Below are 25089 nucleotides of genomic sequence, written 5' to 3'. Positions count from 1 at the left end.
CAAACCACTTGTTTGGCTGAGATGTATAGATAATATTTACAGGATGTAGCGACACGCTAATACTTTGTTGGAAATATTTCTAAAAAATCTTAATACAATTTCATTTTTTAAATTTACTTGAAATTCTTCTAGTAAAACTGAAACTTTTCAAGACAAACATTTTTATATAACACAGCTACCAAAAAACAAAATTCCTGTAAAAAAATACCATGTATTACCTACAGTATAACAGTTACCATCCTGTTCACATTAAAAGTCCATACCAAAATGTCTATAAATACAATCAAAACAGTTATATACAAACAACTCGGATTACTATAATTATATATAAACAATATCTAAAGCATTTACTGCTAGCAAATACCCTACAAAGATTATTAGAAATTAAATTCACAAGTCTAAAAAAATAACTTAAGGTTTTAATAGCCGTAGAAAACTTCAGTTCCAGGGTAGAACTCTGTTTGGAATACAACAGATAACAGTTTGAACATCTATAAATACGGTTAGTTGAATAACATAATTGTTGGACAGAAATAGTTAGATCCCATACAATTGTAGGAATAACAAATAACTACCTAAATTACAGCATCTAATGGAGAAAAAGTTTTAAAAATTACAAAAAGATTTTTGAAATGTATTCACTAAGAACCTATGGCAAATACAGGGGTTTGAAACACTGTACATTTGAAAATCACTCAAAATGTTCCCTGTCTCCCTCCCAACAAAAGTGCCAGTTTAGGATCATTTTTAGTATTAAAAATTATTTCCTGAGTTATTTGGGGTTGAATTAATTACATATAGTTTTAAAGATCGTCAAGAAAGAAAATTAATAGTGAAACTTAGAGGTTGCTATCTCAAGCCAATCCTAAATGGCAGCTAATTCAAATTTTAAATATTTTTAACCGTAAAAGGTAATGAATATCAATATTTATAGTTTAGCAGTGAGAAAAACCCACAATCCTGCTAAGCTTTGATCTGCCTTGACAAATGAGGGTCTCCATTAGTATCATCTGTTGTTTGACTGAAGGAATCATGTATTAGTTTGTTGATGGTATTTACAAAGTTAAGAAGTGTTTTGTTTATTCATTTAGTTATCTACTAGTTGTACAACATGCTTTGTAAGCATGAACCTATAAAAATTCTAATAATGTGTTGTTATGGAAATTGGATTAGATCTTATGAGGAAGTGAGAAACTTATTCAGTAAAACTTTTCTAAATTGCAACCCTATTTCAAAATCAGTAGTGGAAAAAACATACTGAAGCGATAGGCAGAGTCAAGGCCTTAACAGAACTGGAAGACCAAAGTCAGCTAGCTACTAACAATGAAAAGTCAATGGTAGTTTTGCAATGTGTAGTACAGAATCCCAATGCCCCAACACGTTTTGTTTAAAAAACTTCACATATTTCCCAAATGTCAGTATGTAAAGTTTTCCACAATAACAAATTTAAATCTTAAAAAATCCATTTAATTCATTGACTTTCTTAGGAAGGCTTCGATCACAGAGTCCAGTTTTAACGATGAAGAGTATTGATAAAGATACTGCAGCATTAAATAACATTGTTTTTTACGCACAAAGTGTGAATAACTTTTTAACGACAATGTACACCGGCATAACTGTTGGTATTTGTCTGATGTTAACTATCACTGAATGAGAGAGCAATATACATAGTATCTAGAAAATTGATCGTTTGACTGGGTATGGTAGAGTCAATTTTTTTGAACTTATTTTATTGAAGGATACTAATAGGTTACTTCGGCCAAGTATCTGTTTACACTTAAAATTTTTAAGTTGGGCTCAAAATCTAGTATTTTATGGACAGGGGCCATTTTGTTATACAAAGAAAAAATTTCAGTTTTATACCCAAGAGATATAAACTGAGTTTGGTTTATCTAGGCGAGGTTGTTAAAATTTTAATATGGGATGCCTTTATTCACCCTTTATGGTTACATATCAAGTTAATTTATGTATTAAATTGTAGCAAGTTGTTAACTGCTTATTAACAATTGTTAGTAAGATTAGTTGTAACACAATTAATATTTAACGTTTCTTTTAACTAAACTATTACACTGTTCTACAAGTAAAAACTTATTATTTAAAAAATGTTGAAGCTAATCAATATAATGTTTGTCCGAAAAGTATTCAACCTTTGCTGATCTATCATCATGCAACCCACCATTTCAGATTGGATGTGGGGTGGAGGGGAAACCCTTTCGAGACTGTTGCCAGCAATTAAAACTGGTACGACTGGCACAGTTATAACTTTAAAATGTTATAACACTGGATAAAATAGATGACAAATTTTAAAAGAAATTGTTAACCTTTTTTTAATTTAGAATAGGAAAACTGGTAAATATTATTTAAATTTCTCTTGAAAGTAAATTTTAAGATTTTTGCAAAATTATAATTAATTTTATACTAATATGTAACTTTGTATTATTTTCACGCTGCCCTTTTGGAAAGTACCTAGTAAGAATAATAATAGTTACTTGTTTAGATCAGAAGCTGAATGTAAAAAAGGTATGTAAGTAACAGCTTTGGAAAAAACAAACAGAGATTAAAATTCAAACTATATTTAGAAAACAAAGTAAATGTAACAAAGTAAAACAACAAATGTATAACTATAACTACTGCTAAGCATAAGTAAAGTCTTTTAGTTGTAATTTTCAGAATATTAAAAGTCAAAAATACAAAATTCTTTAGTTGAATTGAAATTGTTTGTTTATCATCTTAATAACTCCATTATTTTACCTTCAGCTCACGTTTAAAATACAATATCTTACTAAAATAGCTTATTTTACAAACTAGTAATGGAATACATTAAAAAAAAAATGTTAAAATTGTGTTTAAATTTTTCTGCTTTAATGTACATAATTTTAGTTTCAATCAAACAGTTGTTCAATAATCAGTTATAATACTACTGTACAGTAAATATTGCACAGAGACATAAAAATTTTTGGTTCTCATTCAATCGTTACTTTGGCTCTCTCCGCAGACATCAGTAGCACCTGGAAAAGCTCCATTATTATTATTTTTGTATAATACTTAGTGGAAACTCGTTTACAATAGTGTAATATTAGACAAGAGCTAACTGTCTTTAAAATAATAATATTATATATATTATTCTATAACTTTTCTTATATTATACTACTTTGCAAAATTTCATACCTTAAAGCTCGGGAAATATCGCCTCTACCATTACCAGTCTATGATAAAGCTTATCATTTGAAACTGCTTAGCATTGCTTTTATCAGACTATCTAGTAATAATTGTAAAGAATTAACTTCATGACTATGAACGAATAATATATTGCCCATGGAGGTATGTTCAAAAACACTCCTTTGATGACATTTCGTTCAATCGTTTTCTGTCGGAAAGGACTGCTGAACAAAATGTTGTCAAATTGTGTTTTTTCTTCATTACAAATCAACAAATCTATACAAATAAATATTATAAGTAAATGGAACATTAAAAATATAAAATACTTTTGTTCAACTTAAATCGTTCCTTTATCATCTCGATAACTCAATTAAAATTGTTTTATTTTGTGGAAAACAGTTAAGAGTGTTTATTGTGAGCTAGTCAGCTGACAACACTGCACCTGCTTGTGACATGACTACAGCTTTTTAGTTTTATGTTTATAAATAAATAATTTTATTATTACAAGGTGTGATTTTTAAGTACCATATTGAAATTCCGCCTCTGTAACAATACAGTTGGTGTCCTGTACTTGCACACTATCACAATTAAAGCAAAAATTGATCGTTCTTCATGTGATAATGCATATGTCAAATGCCCGTGTTAATTGAGAATCCAATTGACTATGAAGTACATGCTGTAATCTGTTTCCTTGGCACTAGAGATGTGAAAGCAGTTGAAATTTTACTGTCAGAATTGAAAAGTGTATTGGCAAAAAATTGTGACTGATTGAATGGCATTCAAATGGGTAAGTCCAAAAGTATGATCATGATGAGGAACAGAGTGGGTGGAGCTCAAGGATCATCACCAATTGTGCAGAAAGTGAACAATAAATTGAAAATGAACAGGCGTTTCACAGCTTCTTCGTTATCAGAAGTGTTCTCTAACACATTTTTATCAAGAAACATGTTTCGCGTATAACAATATCTGCCCACATGCGGCAAAACAAACTCAAGATCTCACCATCGCATTTTTCTAGGAACAATTTGATAATCCCCAAACAGCCCCAATTTAGTGCCACATGACTATCACTTGTCTTTTCATCAGAAGAAGCATCTTGAAGGTCAGCACTGCAATGACGACAATATCGTCAAAGTGATGATGTTGCAGTCTCTGATAAATTAGGCGACAATCTTCTATGACAGTATACAAAATGTTGTTTTAGATATTGATGGCAATTATGTAGAAATGTAGATAAAAGTGCAGCCTTTCATATAAAAATAAAAAAAACAAAAAGTTTAGGGACACTAGTTAGTAGACTACCGCATATGGGAAATAAATTTAAAACTGCATCATAAATAGGAATTTGTCTAAAACCCATAAATTTTTCACTATAAAAACTTAGATGGTATTGGAGTATAGTTTTGTTATGGAAATATATACTGAATTTGAATTACAAACAATTAGTATTAAAGATAATCATACTTTTTACAATTCAATAGCATTGAGACACTAAAGTCTAAGTTCTATAGTGAAACATTCATGGGTTTCAGTCAAATTCCTATTCATAACTCATCATTTAATTTTATCCACATGTTAAAAGCAGAGCCTTAGATGCGTGGCCGACAACTAACTAGTAATCCCTCTTAACTCAAATATGATGTTTTATTTTATAATCCACAGAGGTTTTACGTATAATGTGGAGATGGGTTCAAAATTAAATTCACCTGATTTATATATTTTAACTACCCAATCAACATGCAACAATGGTTTACATTCTACAATAATAAAGGGAAGGGAATACGCCAAACAAGTGACAGTGGATGCACAATACAACACTTAACTGTACATAGAAGGTTGATAACAAAGTTACCCAGGCATCATATATATCAATGACAGTATTCATAAACATCAAATTCACACACATCAAACCCATAAGTAGTGTCCAAAAATAATACGATTTCTATCAAATAGAATATTACGAAACCTATGTGATATATTTACAATATCATGAAAAGGCTATTTTGTAGTATTTGTAATTTTATATTCAAGTGCCCACATACTATTCAGTGACAAATATTTTATATGTATTCAGTGATGCTGTGTTTAATGTTCACATTGCTGGTAAGAAAATATATCGTTAAGGATCTATTATAAAACAAATTGGTGATTTAAAGTATAACAATTTGTAAACCTGTACTAAAATCCTTCAATTTAAGAGCATTCCCATTTTGTGAATTAGCTAGCGTAATCTTATAATAAAAAGCAAAGTAACTATAAATGTTACCAAAGGGGTTTGATTTATTCAGAAATCATAGTGGAGTTTTACTACCAAGGATTACTGTCATGGTACAGACTGTTATTTATTACCACTAAATATTTTTCAAAGTGAATTTGAATAGTTTAGAAAGTTTTACTGTGTAATAATTCCCTCTTAATAATCTTTCTTTTAAATTAAAAACTACAACATTAGTTCCCTTGTAAAGGTTAAAGAAGTTTTTCCTATTTTCAAATTTGCATGTTTTTATTTAACAGGTTTAAGTGAAAATATTAATAAATTGACACAAACCAAACTCAGCTGACCAGCTAAATTATAGTCAGTCTAGTTAAAAGAAAATAAATAAAAATAGTTTGCCTTAACATACCTTGGAACTGGCACCACTCCTGAAAAGTGTTTTAAATGTACCTCTTCCTGTCAAAAAACCCACTTATAGTGAGTATTTTGGAAAGATATTTTTTTTTTACTCATTCAAGTTATAACCTTTGGAAGCTGTCACAAAATATTTAAATTTCCATTACAAGTGTTTCAGCACTTTGGATTTAAATAATCCAAAATGCCCGTTAAATGGCTCAATCAATGCCCCTAACGTAATAACTCCATATCTCTTCTTCCCTTCTAGCTGTCTAAACTACTTCAGAATGTTTATTTTCAATCACTTGTGTTCATTATTATTTAATAATAAATCATCGTACCAATCCTTTTTAACTACTGCATTATAAAGAACCTTTCCATGTTTTTTTGAAACCCACAACATTGTAAAAAGTACAAAAATAAAATATAAAAATGGAATAACTTTTTATGTAAGACAATATATACTCTCTTGATATTTATTTCTTAACTTTGATGTGTTTAGTTTGAATATACAATTATTTTCAGCCCCTCTAATGTTTCACACATATATAGTCTATATTTGTCACAAAGGCATTTTGATTTGTTATATCTTCATCATATAAGTGATTACGAGTAAAACACTTTAGTTTAAATATTATGTAGTGAGTTTCAAAATTATTCACAAAAATTAATACAAATTATGAAGCTGAAAAAACAGAACAACTCAGTAACTATGAAACACAATTTAGTTCTACTAAAAGTGAAGATATTTTTTTAAAGAATAATTTTAACAAGTATGTGTAACTAAGTAACATAAAAACTGGAAAAATTATATTTTATTTAGAAAAGAATATGTTTAAAAAAAAGTAAAATCCATAATAACACCAGTTAAAACGTCTAGAGGACTATCTGAATTCAATATCTATAATTAAAGTTTTATAAAAATCAGAATCTTAAATTCCCGCATAACATTACGTAACTGGGTACTTATAAAATTTGTAAAATATGCAATACTTGTCATTATAATCTGTAAGTAAACAAAGTCTGTGCATGGTGTTGTGTTATAAGAAACAGACACAAGTCATTTTTGACTGATAAAATTCATAATTATGAGGATACCTTCAAGACAGAGCCCATCAGTATATCGGCCAAATGAGCCTGAATCTTTTTAAATCATGGCATTCATGCTCATGACTCATCTATCCATTATGTTTCCTTGACATTTCTTATGGACATTGGGGTACTTTTTGTTCGAATTATTTCTGTGAAAGGTGGGTGCGAATGTCTCTCGGACCCATAGTGCGTCACATGCTTAACAATGACCCTGACTGTGTGTTGTGTGGATTTTAGGATGTGAGTAATAAAAATGTATACTAGTAGTCAACATTTGCAAACACTAAATGCTGGCGCTAGAATGCATACTATATGATCAGCTGTTCTAACATTCCTTCAAAACTTATTATTACAATAACTAAATTCTGAAGTTTTACATATCAAAATACATTGTAAGTTATGGAAGGGGTCTACGGGATGGGTTGACCTTAGTTCAGGTGATCCCCAATCGATTGGGAAAGTACCTCCCCAGGAGCGCCACTCAAGACCAATGGGGGATTCGAATCTAACCAATGGTTGGGCTCAAATAAACGCTACTTAAGCATCCTGCACGAGGTAACCCTGCTTTCGACTAAACTCCATGATCTAGGCTAGTGCTCTGATTGTGCACTTTGCGCGGCAGTTGTGGTACTAGGTCGGCCATGACCAGTTGTACCAGTTTCGACTGGTCTGTCTGGAATTGTACCACACACTGCTTTTGCATATCTGGTGTCCCCCAATCCTACGATGTGTCTAAGAGATGCACGACGCAGGGATAGTGTGTCACAAACGGGGCTCTTGGGAGTTGGACGCCCTCCCAAGCGTAAATAGCCTTAGCTAGTCATGCGGAGCTCTGATTGGGCGGACCTTTTACCTCCTCGGTACTCGTGAGACCTTCTATGGATCCTGAAATCAAGAACCCAACAGATCTTGATCTGGAAAGGTATACCAGGCAGTTGCATCTGGCAGTTTGGCTTAGGGTGTATCTGCCTGTCTATTACGCTAAACTACCATCAACGAAGATTCAGCAGTTGGTGGTGTTGATGTATAGGTCAAGCAGACAAGCAGAGGACGTGAGATGTGGCAACTGATCATGGGAATCAAGGTCCTTAATTCAATCTGCAGCACAGTAAAGTTGCTTCAGCTGTGTTCTGCAGATGCCTTTTGGGAGAAGAATTTCACGTAGCCTTTAAACAGGAACCCTGGATTTGTAAGGGTAAAATATCAGGGTTTTCCATGGCAGAGGTCAAAATTGTTAGCACCCATGTTAATAATGCCAGAGCTTGTATTCTTCTAAGCAACAAGGTGAATAGCAAGGTGAATTTTTTCCAGGGATCTCTCTCTAGTCAGGCTGATTGGATACTGGACGAACCCTGTTGATTACATCAACATATCTCCTGTATGATGATGTGGATTCCACACCATCCAGAGAGATGGCTACCTTGATAGATCATGTTGGAAGGATTTGGTGATTGGCGTGATGCTAATTCACACAATGAGGTGTGTAGCACCAACACAAACAGCAAGGTAAGACGCTTCTGGAGTATATAATGTCCTGCAGTCTAGTGATTGCAAATGTGGGTAATATTCCTATGTTTTGCACGCGGACACATAGGAGGTGTTAGATGTGACCATGATGAAGGGAGATATGGTTAATCGGATACTTGGCTAACATATGTCTGACGAGCTCTCCCTTTCTGATCATGCTCACATCTGCTTTAAAATCAGAAACCTGGAAATTGAAAAAGTTCAGTATAGAAATCCAAGAAACACAGACCGAGTGTCATACAAGGAAAACCTTAGGGTACAACTAGAATCTGACAGTAGTAACTGGAAACGGATTCACAACAATACATTGCAGCTGGACAAATCTGTCGGCAATCTGACATCTACAATTGTGGGTTCATTTGATCTCAGTTGTTATTTTATTAACAGGAGATGATCCAAAGTAGCCTGGTGGAGCTCTGAACTGGCCTCTTTGAGGAAGAGGGCTTTATTCAGGAGAGCAAAAACTTGGGGTATTTGGGAGACCTACCACGAGGTTTTTGTACTGTACAACTGCAAGGTCTGTACGGCTAAGATATTAGTCTGGAAGAAACTCTGCACATTGACAGAGTCAAATCAGCTTTGAGAGGAAAAAAAAATGGGAGACTGATGAAGCAATAAAAAAAGTGACGCAAGTTATGAACAGTCAGTGTAGAGAATGAGGAGGGAGTACATTGAAGGGATGATATCAAATTGTAAATATCTGTAAGTAAAATTGGCTTTCAGCCTCAGTCTGGTTATTTTATAGTCCAACCTCGTAATTAATTTCTTGACTATTTCCAAAATAGCCTCTATTATTTTTTTACTGGAGAGATATCCCTTTTTGGTGCACATTGTCCTGTGGCAACTATTGCTTGGACTGTACTTTTGTTTCAGGCATGTAGCAGGCAATAAACATTTCATTTCATAAATAATGAAAGTCCTCTGGATTCCACTGTGTTTTATAAATTGTAAGATTTTTTTATTAACTTTATTTTCCATAAATCACACAAGATGCACAATTTAAATTAATACTAAACACAAAGTAATAATACAAAACTGATGGATATTGGTGTCAGTTCCTCCATGAGATGATACTAACTGAAAATAGCGTTGACTAAACTAAGCGTATTGTATTGTGATTCCTCTCATTTTGTAACGATTTGTTTAATCAACCCAAGTATTTTATGCCCTAATATTAAAATAGGCATAAAATGTAAAGAAAAACTTGAACTTGAACTTTGAATCAACTTGTATTCATTAGTAAAAGTATTTTAATAATCCTTTTAACTAAAAAAGGTTTATCTTTTTCGTTTTTTTCTGTCTATTTCTCAAAGGTACAAGTCAGTATAGTTTGAGAAGGCAGGACTAATTCAATAAGCTCCAATTCACCAGAAAAAAAAATGAGTACAAATTAACTATAGAGACTTAAGAATATGATGTCTAACCATGATGCTAATAACTCTCCTAACTGGGTACAAATATTCGATAAAAGAATGTATTCTTTTTTTAATGAAGAATATAATTTGTAGACAACTCTGAAAAAACAAAATTTAAGTTTTGAAACCTTCATTTTTTTAAATTTTTATTGACTAACAAGCATAATTTCCAGAACAGGCCACCCTGATCTCCATCCATGCCATGAGTTGATCCACTTTTAGTTGATTTTTTAGGACACCGTAAACACCTAACTTCCTCATACTCGTTACAGCTATCAAATATTACAAACCATGTAAGCAAAAAAAAACTTCCCCATCTTAATTTCAGAAGTATGTTTTGAATTTTTTTATAATATGTGATTTGATATGAATTTATTGTATAATGGAAGAATCTGTATCCTTTGTTCTCTGAAATCTAACTTTTAATGTATGTGAGCAAAGATACAATTGTTACAAACCACTATCAAAATATATTTTGCCATTTAATACAAAAACACAACATTTTAAATTACAAATTAAAACACACTTAAGTTGCAAAACTCAACACCCCTAAAATAAACTACTACTGAAATAATATATAAACTTACCCTCCCCCATTTGTCATTTCATCTAGCAAACAGCTGGCAGGAGAAAGAGACAGAGTTATACATAAAAAGGAAGAATAAGAAAGATAAACATACAACCAACAATATGAAGTGTAGAAACAGACAATGTTACACACATACCATACACACATTCAATTAAGTCACACAATTAAAAACGTAGCAGTATTAACTAATTAAGAAACTAATATGTGAATAAGGACAAAAATATTCCATATACAAATTAAATATCCTTCTGGTTGTTATTATTTTTATGTATATTTGACATAATGTTATAGTGTATTGTATTTTTGCTTCTCGAAATGTTAAAACTCAAATACTGTATCTAAAGTATGATGTATCTCAAGGATTAAAAAGTTAAATATAAATAAAATGGTAAAGAACTGTAGCTTGTGATGAATTTGATTTACTTTGGTAAGTACTAAATCTTTGAAATGTGACATGACATCAAAAAGGTGCATTCATAAATTTGTTTATATAGGCCTGATATTCAATTAAGAATGCTGTTTGGTTACCCAATTTGTGCAACATCAAAACTGCCTCGTCCTAATTTGCCTGTTAATTATTAATATATTTATGACATTTTTCAAGGTAAAGAAAGGGTCAGTGGTGTGCTACTGATCTCACTCATGTATTCTTGGAAAGGGATAAGTTAAAAAATGATCTTTTATATACATTTTTTAGTACCATGGAACTCATTTGATTCATTTTTATTATATTGTTATTCATATGAAAAGTTCTTTTTTAATTCAATGAATGCCAACTTGGGTAATAATAAAAATATTTTCTGGGCTGCACAGGAATTTATTTTAAATATTTTTTTATGGTTCACATAAAGTAAGGATTGTGGTCCAAAAGTATTAAATATTACTCCCCTCTCCTACTTTGAAAGAGCAATAATATTTTAAAAACACTTTGCATAATCTATAATACTACTGGTAAATCTTTGTTTTTACTAGACAACGGGACAGTAAAGATAAATCACCTTTATATTTTCAAACATCATTCACTACCTAGTCTACAAACGATGATATCACCGATATCATCGAGTGCTGGACCACAATGATCAATAATCAAGCACATGAATCAATATTAGATTCCTGTTCTGCCATTCTGAATATAGTGATAATCTGTCTCCAAAATAAGTTTTAAAAACCGATATTACAAGAGATAATATGAATTCATGACCAAAAATTACAGACAAAGGTAATTTTGTCCCAAAGGGCTGAATAAAACTATATTTAACACTAGTAGTGGCAGCTCGAACTTAAGCATTAAAAAATTCCATAGAGTTAAACAAATATTAAATGTTATGCTGTTTTTTAAATGTGAAGATCTAAGAAATATGTAAAGGAAAATAAAAACATGCATGATTCTTAAAAATGAATGTATATAACCCTAAAAGACGTTCCACAATTTACCATGAATTTAATTTTTCATTAATATAAAATAAAATTATTTTACATACCATATCTGAAGGAAGCCATGAACTAAAGTTACAAAGAATAATAACTACATGATGTTGATAAATTATTTTTGGTTATGAAAGAAATAAATTTATGGCACTGCTTAAAAAAGTTTTTGTCACTATTTGTTCCATGAACAGATGTAAAATCTTAGTTTACACTGTTTTTAAGTTCAGTGTAGTAATTCTAAAAAATATAAAACAATATTATTTCTCTGGACAGTATAGAAATTAAATTTACAATAATACATAGACGAGATTGATAAATAATGATTAATGTTATAACAAATATAACCCTGACCCAATGAATCTTACATGTAAATATTACTACAGGTTTGTTTGGTCCATTATCAGGTGTTGTAATTAAATCATTAATATATATTAAATTCAGCTTAAGTGTAATGCCCAAAACTAGCCTATCTTCCTTAAATTCAAGAAACAACCAATAGCATAAAAGGTAGACACAATATCAAAACAGTATTAAAACCAGCTCCAAAATTGAGAAACTGTTTGAGCCTAATGAAAGATGAATTCATGGTGTAGAAGTGTAATTCTGAGAATCAACAAAATTGCATGTAGTTGTCACTCAGCTGCCATTGGGGAGACAAAACGCTAAATATCTACATGATTAGTATATATTAGAATATATATATTAAAAATATGGAATGTCATAATATGGAAAAATATAATTTGAAAAAACAGAAGTACTTTAAAAAATTCTATACTATTATCCAAGAATAACAAGAGAAACCTTAGAAATAATCAATAAAAAAAATAACTTCAACAAAGAAAGTAACATGAAATTGTCAAAAAAAACTGGCAGCCTGCGATAAAAAAGCAATGTTGATCATTTGGGTCACTGGTTGCTTAAGTTTCAGCCATTCACAATAAAGCTCCACCACCCCTTCAACTCAACTATTCAGACGAATGTTTATTATTGGCTGAAGATGGTTTTTTACAGCAAGGCCGAAATATTCTTTTGTCATAAAAAGAGGAGGTCGATCCTCTTTTAAGGCTTTTTCTGCCCGTCCTCGTTGGAAACTGGCATGTGTTAGAATTTTATCAAACAGATTAAGGGTACGAGTACAAGTATAGGTATTAGGTACTTGTAAAGTGCAAGGTTGATGGTACAAAATAAAAATACTACGGTCACAGACAGAATTTGGACCTGTGCTATCTCTAACTTAGATTCAAAGTCTGGCGTCTTGGACATTGGCTCTCTTATATTTAGAGAATTTAATTGTATAAACAATATTTCGATTTTGTGAGCCTGAGAACTTGGATGTACCTCTTATATTAATTAATGCAGCAATGGGAGTTATTGGACAATGTCCACCTGTGTAATCGCCCTTTCCAAAACATTATAGAGCATGATTTGGGCTTGTTCGCTTAATGCTTCAGTAAAGTTATTATTATTATATATATAATTATTACGTTTTAATTTCAAGCATTTGTGATTCCAATAATCCCAAGATAATTTCATTTTTGGAAACTTTAGAACTGAGGGTCTGGGATTACCACAAGAGTTTGAAATCCATACTCAGATTACTTTTACATTGCGTGACTTTGAAGTTTTTAATAGTCATTTGCTGTTATTGGCTCCCAATTGCTCCCCTCCACCTCCCTAAAATCTATTATAAAATATAATTACAATATCTACTCACAGAACAAAAATTGGCATTTCAAATAGTCTTTAAATCATGTAGATTTTTTATTTTGTACTGCTATAGAAAAAGTTTCAGCAGTATGAATCAACTGTTTATTCATCAATTGCCAATACTAGTGTTAAATATAATGAATTTTAAATTCTTATTTTGAACTATTACATTGTTCATTTGATACTACCATTGTCACTTGTAGATTTTAATCAAATACAAATTAATTGTATGTACTTTCATGTACAGCTGTAATTTCCCATGCTCCTTCAAGTAAAATTACACCACTTGTATTAAACTCTATAATTTCTCTAATATATAACAACATAAAATAAACACATATCCAATGCATACCATGCAACAGATTAAATACTTTTAGACAGAAAATGCTAATTTAAAACAACTAAAATAACCTCTCAGACAAAATAATTTCTAGAAAACTAGTAAACTATGGATAAAGTTAAAATAAAAATGAATGAAAACAAACGGACACTTTTCATTCTCTAGTTTGAAACTTACTAATAATGGTTTCTGTAAGACTTTGTTACTCTTTTAAAAGAAACCATTTGCAGTCATTCTTTCCAGAGAAAATCAGGATTTGTACAAGTAAGGATATACAAACTACTACCTTAATAAATATACTGTTTGTATGATAGTTGGATATAAACACCTGCACACTAAAATCAAGTCACGTACATTAAAAGGAAACAACGATGGAGAGTGACATCATTCACTTATTACTAAGGAAAGGATTTGGGTATGCATTACTGTGTATGTCATCAGAACCGAAATTAAATGACAAGAGACTTGGAGAACATATTGGGTAGAGAGTATGATATCCTTTCTTTGCTTAGTAAATAAATAACTTACGACAAAGTACTCTGATTACACACCAACAAATAAATTGTGATCCAACTGTTTGTACATTTTTACATATGATTATATAACATTAAATGATGACACATTCTCTTAATAAGAAATATTGATGATAACTATGGCTTAGCTTACCTCAGGCTGGGCATGCTTTTTCCTTTGACCAAATTAGTGACTGGTCTCCTTGGGTCCAGGAGCTTACTGAGAGGAGAACATACCCGAGTGAGATTGTCATCTCCTGTGTCCAGGCTACGATGATACTCCTTTGAAACAAGCTAATATAAATACATACAATAATTACAGTTTTTTTTAGTTACTATTGGGATAATTGTTATTATTTTATAACTGACAAAACATCAAGTTTGAATTTTCAGTCAAACAAATGTTATTTTGCATTGAAAGATCTAAATATTTGATTTTTCCCAATATAATCTTATTTTGTTTTGCATAATTGCATATGTGGCGGATCGGTTAATAACCTTCTCCATCTCATCAGCTGTTTCTGGTAGTAGGGTTTTCAAGAGTCCCACCTGTGATTGATTGCATAATTATGAGTCAATTTATACCCTTATAGTTCCCCATCATTTACATTGTTTACTTTACGTGTATCTGCAGCTATATTTATGAAGTATTCATTAAAGCAATGGGCTATGCATCCACTAATTAATAATCAATCATCTACCATGGTTTATTTCCATATTTGTAGTTTAAGGTTATTTTACCTTTCAGTGTTTATTGTGTTTCTGATCTTTCATATTTTTTCCCTTATATATGTTCTGATTCCACGATTGGAAGGACAGAACCCTCACCACATCATCCAATTGGTCCAAGCGCACTGTGATAAATAGTCGCATCACAATAAAATTGTTACTTTTATAATGCACCCTGTAAATTTCATAAAATATTGGTCTTATAAAAAAGTTCATAAAACACACCTGGTCATCCAAAGATTTTGTTTCCAACTGTCCAATTTTTTCCAAAGCTTTGTCAGATTTGGACAAAAGCTTTGTTTCTACAAATGCTCTTAGATCTGCCATTTTCATTTTCTTTTTAGTTTTCTCACTTGAACGTCTTGTGTGACTTGTTTTGTCCTCAACTGATTTTTGGACTGTAAATGGTGCTTCTGAAAAATAAATTCATGTTTTAATTTTACTACAATTGAAGAATTTATGTAATAAACACAAAAATCAGACAATTTTATGTTTATATAATTAACCATACTAATCGGCTCTACATGAAGACTTGAGGTTCAGTGAGTCTTGATTATTAATAAACAAACATTTGTATTATATGTAACTACTTTTAAACTTTAAAGAAACAAAACATATATCTAACACCTAATGTTTATGTAATTCTTTTTAAAATGCATCTAAACTGCACTATACAGGTTGAGGTAAAAGTAAAGGTACGCAAGTATATTTTCAATGAGATGAATACAATTTTTTAAATAATTATAATAAGAAACCTAATTCTTCAAAATTAATGATTTTATAAACAAAAATGTTATGATATTTATCTTAAGACTAGGGGGCAAGTGCTCTCATCCACTATAAATTTTCTTATATATTTTCATAATTAATGGTAATAAAAACAACAAATTTACCTAAATTAACTATTGTTTAACTCTAGAACTGATATACTCTACACTTCTAAGAAATAGAGTCAAAAGGTCCTCAAAATAGTTATAGTTATTCAAGCAAAGCTTCACTGAAAAGGAAGTTCCTCTATCTGCTGAGAGCATTACTATAGGTGAAAGAGCTAAGTTGTCTGCTTTTAGTGATATCATTGTCAAAAGCTACAGATACTTTCTACAAAGACCTGTGTTATTTGATCGGATTTTGAAATGTCATCTCTGGAGAGCTGTCCAGACATGGATTCTGTTTACTGTCATCATCTGAGGGCCTTGAGACGCTGACAGGAGCGTCCAAAACAATCAGATAAAACAATGGCACCTTACATATTTCACTGCAAGTGTTGATCACATTGATAATCTTTGTCCATGAGCAATTAAATACAATCAATACTACTGCCTCTGCATTCTAATTTCATTGATTGCAAATTTGTAATTTCACATGGGAGTGTTCACAGCCTTATTAATTTATAGCCTCATATAAACCGTAATACTGTTGAAAAGATGAGGTTTTAAAATCAAATGAATAAATATAACTTTTTGTGAGAAAATATTCAACAGAAATTATAAGAAGCACCAGATGGTACCATCCTTGCACCACAAGTTTTGCCATCCACATAAAGAAGAAATTTCTCTTCAGTGAACTCATGCCTGTAAAATGGTAAACAATTCCAGGAACTATATAAGTACAGTAGAGTCCCGTTAATCCGACCTAATTGGGACCGAGCCCTATTCGAATTATGTGATTGTTCGGATTAGCCAGAATTACAGAAAAATACGATTTTAAACTTGAGAATGGGTCTATTTTGTTATAGAGTTATCAACATTGTTTATTAAAACATGTTTTCTGACTGTTGCATTGTATTTCTTGACAAATAAACGTGTTTGCAAATACTAAACACATTTACCGTATTTGGTGTGAGAGTTCTATTGTTAAGCAATGTGAGCGTACTGGATATTGTACGGGTTCACGCGTTCAATAGTTGTACGAAACTACGCGTCATCCAATAGACTCTCTTTAATGTGACAGAAGACAATAACTGAATTTATGTCTTTTAACAATTAATATTGTACTCAATAATAATATCAGTACTGTACGTCCAATTTTTGTTTGATTTCACTTCTTAATACAGTAATTTAACTCATACTTACCTATAAGTTTCAATTTGGTACTGTATTTAACTTCATTATTTATGTACTGTACCGTACACAATTTGTCTTAACAAAATACTGTATCTCTATTTAATTAAAGTTTTCTTTGTTTATGTACGAAATGATGCACCCATTTTCATTTTTTTATGTAATTAGTTCCTATAACTGTTCATTATCGTTATAAATAATTCATCCTGGACCTGTTCGGATTAACCGACGTTCGGATTAGTGGGACTCCACTGTAAGTACTATATATGTTCGAAATTTACTTTGAATTAGTAAGTGCGAAAAATATCGCATTCATCCCTTTTTCTACAACATTATAGAACACATCTCAAAACTTTGCACAATCGTTATCTTGAAACCTCACAAGATAAAAAAATCTTTTAGAACAAACATAGGCTTACTTAGGAACTCTAATACACTTATCCATTTAGTTCTATGATACCTAACAACTGTGGTCTGAGAGATAATTATCCCTTTTCTGCTATCTTGAAAACATTTTTTTTCTTCTCTTAAAACAAGAAATTGTGAAGCCTTTCTTCACACTTATTCCTAAAAAGACGCTTGTTTTAGAAGTGACATGATATTCACGACTGGGTAAGGGTAGGGGTACGGGTCGCCTCCTGTCAAGATCCAAGAGGAAGGGGTGCGGGCATTATATATCTCAGTCATCCACCTTTGAAGAAGCAAAGGCCACCTCTGTACCAACCTCTCCAGTTAAAGCAAGGCAGTGGTAGCATGCTCTTTAGTCTAGACCAGCAACTGCCATTAACACCTAGGGAGCCCCACACACTCCAACAGCCATCCTTCACAGTAGACAAGACCTATCTATCTACATTGCACTCCAATATATCAATATTGGTGGTAAGTTATGTGCCACTCTTGAACATCCACAGGGTTGCCCAGTTTTAAGTGACACATCAATTTTGCTATACCCAGCCAGAAGTGAACCCTCCTCAAGATCTTGAAAACTTAAGAGATATCTAAAAGTAAACAAGGGTGGATTACACCACATCAGTGTTGTGTAACATGCTTCGCTGAAGGTGCAAAATTTCAAGTTTACAGCTCAATTAATGTGTTACTATGCCAAATGTTAAAATGTCATATGATCCAACTCGATGTTGCTTATACAGAAATGAAGCTTCATACAGAATTTCAAGTCTATAGACCACTTTGTTCTTTCCTTGTTTGAAGGTTATTTTTGATGATGGAAGGATTGTGAAAGAAACAGGATTTTTCCAGACATTTGCCATCGTTCAGTGAAACAAGAAATCAGTTCTTCACAAGGTACCAGTTCTTGAAAAAGGAATCACAATTCTTCAAAAGGAAATTAATTGAGGCAACATACATTAAATTGGCAGACCAACCAATCAGTCAACCATCAGTCGAGATTAGGTCGCTTTGGTTGCCAATTCTAAAAAATTAACTAAAAAGAAAACCAAAAGTATCAAACGGATCAGATATTTATAATAAACCAATGCGGAGTCACAATATGGTTTTAAGAAGTTCATCTCGCATGAACCAATAATAACAAGAGGGCCCATTCCTGTCCCCTTTCCTTTTTATTTCCGCCATCTTGTTTTTGTCTGCCGTGACGATTGCCATTGGCTTGTGTCCTCTGGTCAGTCATAGGTGGTTAGTAGACGAATGCAGACGTATTGTGACCTGTATTCTACAGTTCAGTTTTAATGATTAGTGTTGTGTATAGTTTTTTATTAAGTGCATGTTTTTAGAGTTAGTGAAGTTGACAAACAACATGGTGGTTGTGATTCCTGACTTAGGCGTGCCACAACGCTTTGGTATGATTTGTTTATTTTAACCTAGTTTGTAATTATGTACAATTATATATGTTATATACCTGAAGAAGAGATCAGATTGCAGATCTTGAAACGTAGTGTTACTGATTTCTTGTTTCACTGAACAATGGCAAATGTCCGGAAAAATCCTGTTTCCTTCAAGTTTGTTCTTAACCCTAGAACTGGCATGGAATCTAGTTCACACGAACGGTAACAGTGGGTGTCCTAAGTAAGCTATCAGCACATTCAAGACATCAAGTCAGGATGGCTGTGATGTCTAAGGCATTACTCTTGGATGCGGAAGTTAGACTTTATGTCACGGGTTTGATTTCGTTGTCTGACGTTAGGGACTTTTGCAGTCTGGTGTACACTTATAAGATCCATTAGTCTGTGGGGAGAGCCCACCTTAAATTAATGGTGGTTGACTTGGGTGGAAGTTGATGCGATCAGTGATTTTATTATATAATGTACCAGATTTAAACTTCTGTTTTGCATTTTCTGTCTTTATTATTAAAAAAAAACCACTTGATTCACAAGACATTTATTACTGAATCATGATGAAAACAAAAGCTTTTAAGAGTTAATAAAACCATTTATACCACAATAAAACCCAAATTGTAATATGCAAAACTCTGCAGGATCAATACGATTTGCCAATTCCTGGGTTAAAGATATCAAATGGACAGACAGACAAGAAGGATATTTTTCCAGACCTTGAATGATATGGCCTGCTGACGTTTTCTCAAGAGTACAAGTTACTTAAAATTGCTTCAAACATTTAAAAGATGTATCATTTTGTGTCTTTGTTAAGGAAGCTGTTTGTAAGTACTATATCTGTATGAAGTTTATAATAAGTGTTAATAAGTTAAGAAATATGGAAGCTATAGTGTTTAAAATCCTGCATTATATTTCACAATCATGTAGATACATACATGCATATACTAAATTTTCATATTAAAGTGTTTTTGCAAAAGATTTTTATAAATGTACCTAAAAAAACAAAGAACAGTTTTATAAATTAACAAAAACACAAAACATGTTTTTAAAGTTCAATAAAATGCCAAATAATACTGATATAGTTATAATTTATACAGGGTGAATAAACAATATGTGGTCCAACCCATATTAACTTTTTAACAACAGCACCTAGAAAAACCACTCAGTATACATTTTTTATAAGGAACAAAACTGCAAATGTTGGACCCAATTTAAAAATGTTTAACATTAACTCCCTGTCTCCCTGTCAAGCTACACATTGTTTTCAAGGTCTTTACGAAAAAGAATTAACAGTGAAAATTAGAGGTCACTATCTCAAGGCAGTAAAAAGATGGTGACATCAATACCAATTTCAGAAGCAGGGGCATTCTTGTACTACTAATCAAAAAGTGCAGTTTTGTACCCTACAAAGGTATACTAGGAAATATCAATTTCTAGTATATTTCACTGTAAAAAAGGTGTTTTTCTGTGAAAATAAATAAATTCATTTTTAATTATTATAGGTAAATTGTCATATTTGTTTTTTCCTAACATAAAGTTAAAATCTGCTATGAAAAAATGAATAAATATACAAATAGGTATACTTACACAGAATTAAACAGTTTTATAAACTTTACAGACACATAGGCAATATCCTGAATAAAAAAATATCATAGACCAATGCTTAGCCCTTTGCATGCCAACGTGCCGGTATTACGGCCGTCGGCTACTCAACTGAAAATCGCCAACGGCCGTAATATAGGTACGTCACGTTTTTCGCCTGTAATTTTCTTATAGTTCATCTTATTGCCGCGAAATTTTGACTAATCGATAGTCGATTAGTTGCTTTGCAACCACAAAGTATTTAATTCCTTTATGGACTGTTTGTTTGGTCGTATTTGAGCTTCGCAGCTGTTGAATTGTTTGGTCGAGATTGAGGTTACGTTCGTGTTGCTATGCGTTGTTTACGTTTGTAATTCTCTCATTACTTTTGTTGTTAGGGCATTTTTACTATGCCCCTTTTATTAGATTCATTGGTACTTTGGGATTATACAGACCACACCCAGACATGAATCGTTATTTGACATTTAGCTTCAACTGATTAATAGATTAGCGTAGAACAATATTTCGTCGATATAAAACAGGAATTGTCTTATCGCAAACCCCTCCCCATCCTCAGACAGTTGACATTTAGCTTCTACTGATTACTAGATTAGCGTATAACAATATTTCGTCAGTATAAAACAGCAATTGTCTTATCGCAAACCCCTCCCCATCCTCAGACAGAGGTCAAAGTCGAGCGGTGTAGTAGATAACGTGATTGCAGAGACTCGCCGCCCGTTCGCTTTGTTGTACTTTCGTATTTTACCCCTACATTTCTCCAAACACAAAAATTCAACAAAAACAAACATTACCAAACTAAAACTAAACTCTTTATTGAAAAAAAAAACAAAACTTGTTATTATTCTTGATCAAACTCCGCCACCCAAAATGCGAGTGCCTCCGGCCGAAGGTGCTTCCAAAGCTCGCGATGATGTCAACGAAAGAAAAACATCCCTCGAGATAGTATCTATCAGTAAATATAATTCTAGAGGGGCTGATCAGAAATATAAATTGAATTGTAATGGAAAGGCAAATTATGTACCGTGCAAAAAACTTAAATAATCATGTGATGCCGCGCGGCCTGCCGTAATCGGGATTCTCGAGAAAGATAAGATAACAGCCACCACAATACCGATCACAATACTTGGAAATGCTTGTTGATTGATGGAATGTTAGTTCTGTTACTCAAATACATTGTTTTATAACGTTCTAAGTTCATTGAAAAAAGTTTAAGCGAATCTGACCTCATTAACAATTGATAATCTTTGTAAGTTTGTAATTTTGTAATTAAAAAGTTATTTTTTCGTTCTACAATGTTTGTTTATAATATATCTATAAATTTATATTTTTGTGTTCTTCATACTGGTGTGGTTGGTATAATCCCAAAGTACTGATTTGTATAGTGTCAAATATTGATTTGTGAATATAATGTAACATTACATACAACGTCCATGCAAATTACAAAAACTGTGCCCGTGGCACATTTAGTGAAAAAAATCATAACTGGACTTCTATATAAGGTAGGCTTTTGAAATTTTGTAATTAAGTTAAGGGTTAGATATACTTTACTAGGATATAACAGGAAATCAGCATAAATTTTTTTTTAAACCACTTATTTGTGCTAAAAAAATGTTTTTTGGAAATTTAAAATTTTTTTTTTCTTAACTTTTAACTTTTTTATAAGTTTAAATTACATTTATGCAACTAAAATTTACCAACAGAACAAGGGCATTTCATAAGCAAAATAATGGTAAACAAATCATCAATATCTGTTAAAAAATAAAAAAGTTATGATACATTTAGTGAAAGCTTGCAAAACTGCTGAAAATGCCCTTGGCGTTTCTGGGTAGTACTTTTGGAAAATGGGCTGGCATGCAAAGGGTTAGTCAAATACACAAATATATACAATCATATGCTACAATTAAATCATGAAAGTGTTATACCTGCAAGAATATTCATATCCTTGATTTCTGGTACTTCTATAAAATCTTTGTTTTCTTTCTTTTTTGTTTCAGGGCTTTGATAAAGAGAGACTTCAATCTTGGGTATAGGGAGTGAGTTGCTACGGCGACGAGATTGCTGCTGACTGATAGATCCTTCACTCAGATCTTGCAGTCTGCACATACACATACATCCTGGTCAATATGGAGGCGGAAATCTTGACAACTAAATGACTGATGACTTTACTAATATACAACTGATTGTCATTACTGCAGATTATTAAGATTATTAAAAGCAATATTGAAAACTTCAAATTATTGGGAAGATAATTACAATTCTATCAGTAAAACAGTATAAAATAATTGCATAAAACAGTAAAATCACCAATGTAAAAATAGAGCAATATCAAACTTGACACATTCTTGAACCAAAAATTATACGCAACAGGATATTCTAAATGTAAGGGATCAGGAAGAAATGCTATGGCATTTAAAATATCAGTTTTTGGATTAAATGAATTAACCCTTCCCACACGGAATTTATCTTTCAATTTTGACTCATAACGCGTAATTAACTTTATAATTTTTTTTACATTTTACCAACTCTAATTTTTTTTAGTTAGTGGTGGCTATTAGGAATAAAAAATAATACAGTATCACAAAATAATCAGACCCCTATATTTTTTAACAAATTTTACAAAAAATTGAAAAAACAACCTTTTTACTTGAATTTCTAAAAATATTTTCAATAAATCAATAAAGTAAAATTAATATTTTTTACAAAAAACTAATGCTAAATAAATAATGCTAAATACAACAGGAACACGAACAGTAAATAAGGAAATATGGCAAAACAGCGTGAAACACTAAAATATGCTGTGCCGGGATATATCCGTTTACCGCGTAATGGTTCGCCGCAGACTGAGGCTAAATCATGCCACGAGGGACAAAGCCACGCCCTCCCACCACTGTGACGTGCCAATGAGGTTCAAACTGTAACATCTGCTTTTCGGAACAAGTATTCAACACTCCCTTAAACTCTAGCAGATTCCACGGCAACTACAATTTATTAAATAACACAAAATAGACTTTGAAGGATATATCCGTTTACCGCGTTTTGGTCAAAATCAGGCATAACGGATATATCCGTTTGCCGCGTGGGAAGGGTTAAACTGTGCAATATACCTTACTAACCAACAAAAAGTCTATAAGCCAATTTCAATTATATATGTACACATTTTAGTTTTACATCAAATCAATACAGGAATTTCCCCTAAGAAATTATTTGTTAATAGCGTTAGTTATGATAGGGGTTGAAATGGGAGGGCATACAAATTGGTTAAAATACTAAACAATAAATAGTTTCTCAGATCATCATGTTTCTTGGATTGACACACTTAAAACCAACCATTAGACATATAAATAACCGGCAGTTACCCGCGAGTTCGCACACAATTTTTTTGTTAAAACAGGTCACTATATTCACATATTCTTTTTCTATGACTCTAAATACTCCTGAGGTAACTGATAAATATTCAAAGCTATTCAAATCTCCCAATCTATTTTTAGATTAATTTTTAAAAACAGTGTTTAGGGACCTTGAAGTCATAGAGTGAAACAGTTTATATAAGGTTATAATTTCTCTCCAACATTCCATGATAATATCTTGAATTGATCTGACTACTTCAGTAAAAATTGAACTATTTTAGGTTAGTGTGGAGAAATCCTTAAGCTGAAGACAATTGCAAATAATGGGGTAACTGATGGCACAAGTTGAGGGTTGAGGGTAAAGTTTTGAGGGTCCCTTGAAATAATTGTTTTCAAGTAATCACAAAGTTACAAAATGTTTATTATTTTTGCAGTAGTTCTAATAAGTTTATGAAGAAAAAACAATAGAACTAATATAAAGTAAAATCAGTCTTTGCGTTTAGTTATACTCAGTCAGCCAAAAAGAAGCTTTTGTTACATTATCCGTATATATCACTACAACAGAGTGGTCCAGTGTCTCAACAACTAAAACACTGGTTTTGGATGTGTAAAATTAATTGACACAATTGTCTGCCTCTGTTCACATTTATCCCTAAATTCTGTCCCAAGTGCCTATCAAACTTCATGGAATAGTAAAGTTTGTTATTTTATGAAGACAGTGTTGGAATAACTTAAAAATTAAGAGAGCACAGGTTACAAAATATTTGTCAGACTGTGACAAAGAAGCCATTGGTCCAAGATCACTGATTGTTGACCTTCAGCCAATCATAATTGCGTTATCATACGTTGTGAGTAAATCTTGATAGTGGTATGATTTATGTTTGGATTTTAAGATATTAAGCTGCCCTGTGAATAATATGTTTTCTACTAGGATTAGAGCGATAACAATGCCCTTGAAAAGTAAATATAAATTTCTTTAAGTTTTTGATGCGTAACTATGAATCCATAGATCCCATGTGCATTACAGTGCACCAATACAAGTACTTGGAGGCCTTGAAGAGCTATAGGACGTAACACCCATTCAAGTTCCAGAACAATATTGTTATCAAATATCAAATGAATGTAAAATATTTAACAATTTTTCCCTATTTTAGTATAAAATC

General features: G+C 32.0%; 1 protein-coding gene across 11 annotated transcripts in view; it reads right to left on the bottom strand.

Moving 5' to 3' along the window:
- LOC124360589 (protein unc-80 homolog) overlaps window positions 1–25089 on the bottom strand; it is a 221024-nt gene that overhangs the window by 138169 nt on the left and 57766 nt on the right. For 7 of the 11 annotated variants that reach the window (XM_046814324.1, XM_046814330.1, XM_046814326.1 and 4 more), the window contains 4 exons: window positions 22502–22674; window positions 15335–15522; window positions 14535–14674; window positions 10392–10424 (listed from right to left, as the gene is read on the bottom strand). In XM_046814324.1, coding sequence (XP_046670280.1) covers window positions 10392–10424; window positions 14535–14674; window positions 15335–15522; window positions 22502–22674 — 534 coding nt within the window. The remainder of the gene's footprint in view (window positions 1–10391; window positions 10425–14534; window positions 14675–15334; window positions 15523–22501; window positions 22675–25089) is intronic. The other 4 variants (XM_046814327.1, XM_046814333.1, XM_046814334.1 and 1 more) reach the window with 2 other exon arrangements.

This window comes from Homalodisca vitripennis, chromosome 4 (genome assembly GCF_021130785.1).
Source record: "Homalodisca vitripennis isolate AUS2020 chromosome 4, UT_GWSS_2.1, whole genome shotgun sequence".
NCBI classification, from domain to species: Eukaryota; Metazoa; Arthropoda; class Insecta; order Hemiptera; family Cicadellidae; genus Homalodisca; species Homalodisca vitripennis.
Note: the sequence above shows the minus strand (reverse complement) of the source record. Positions and strands in the feature narration are given on the sequence as shown.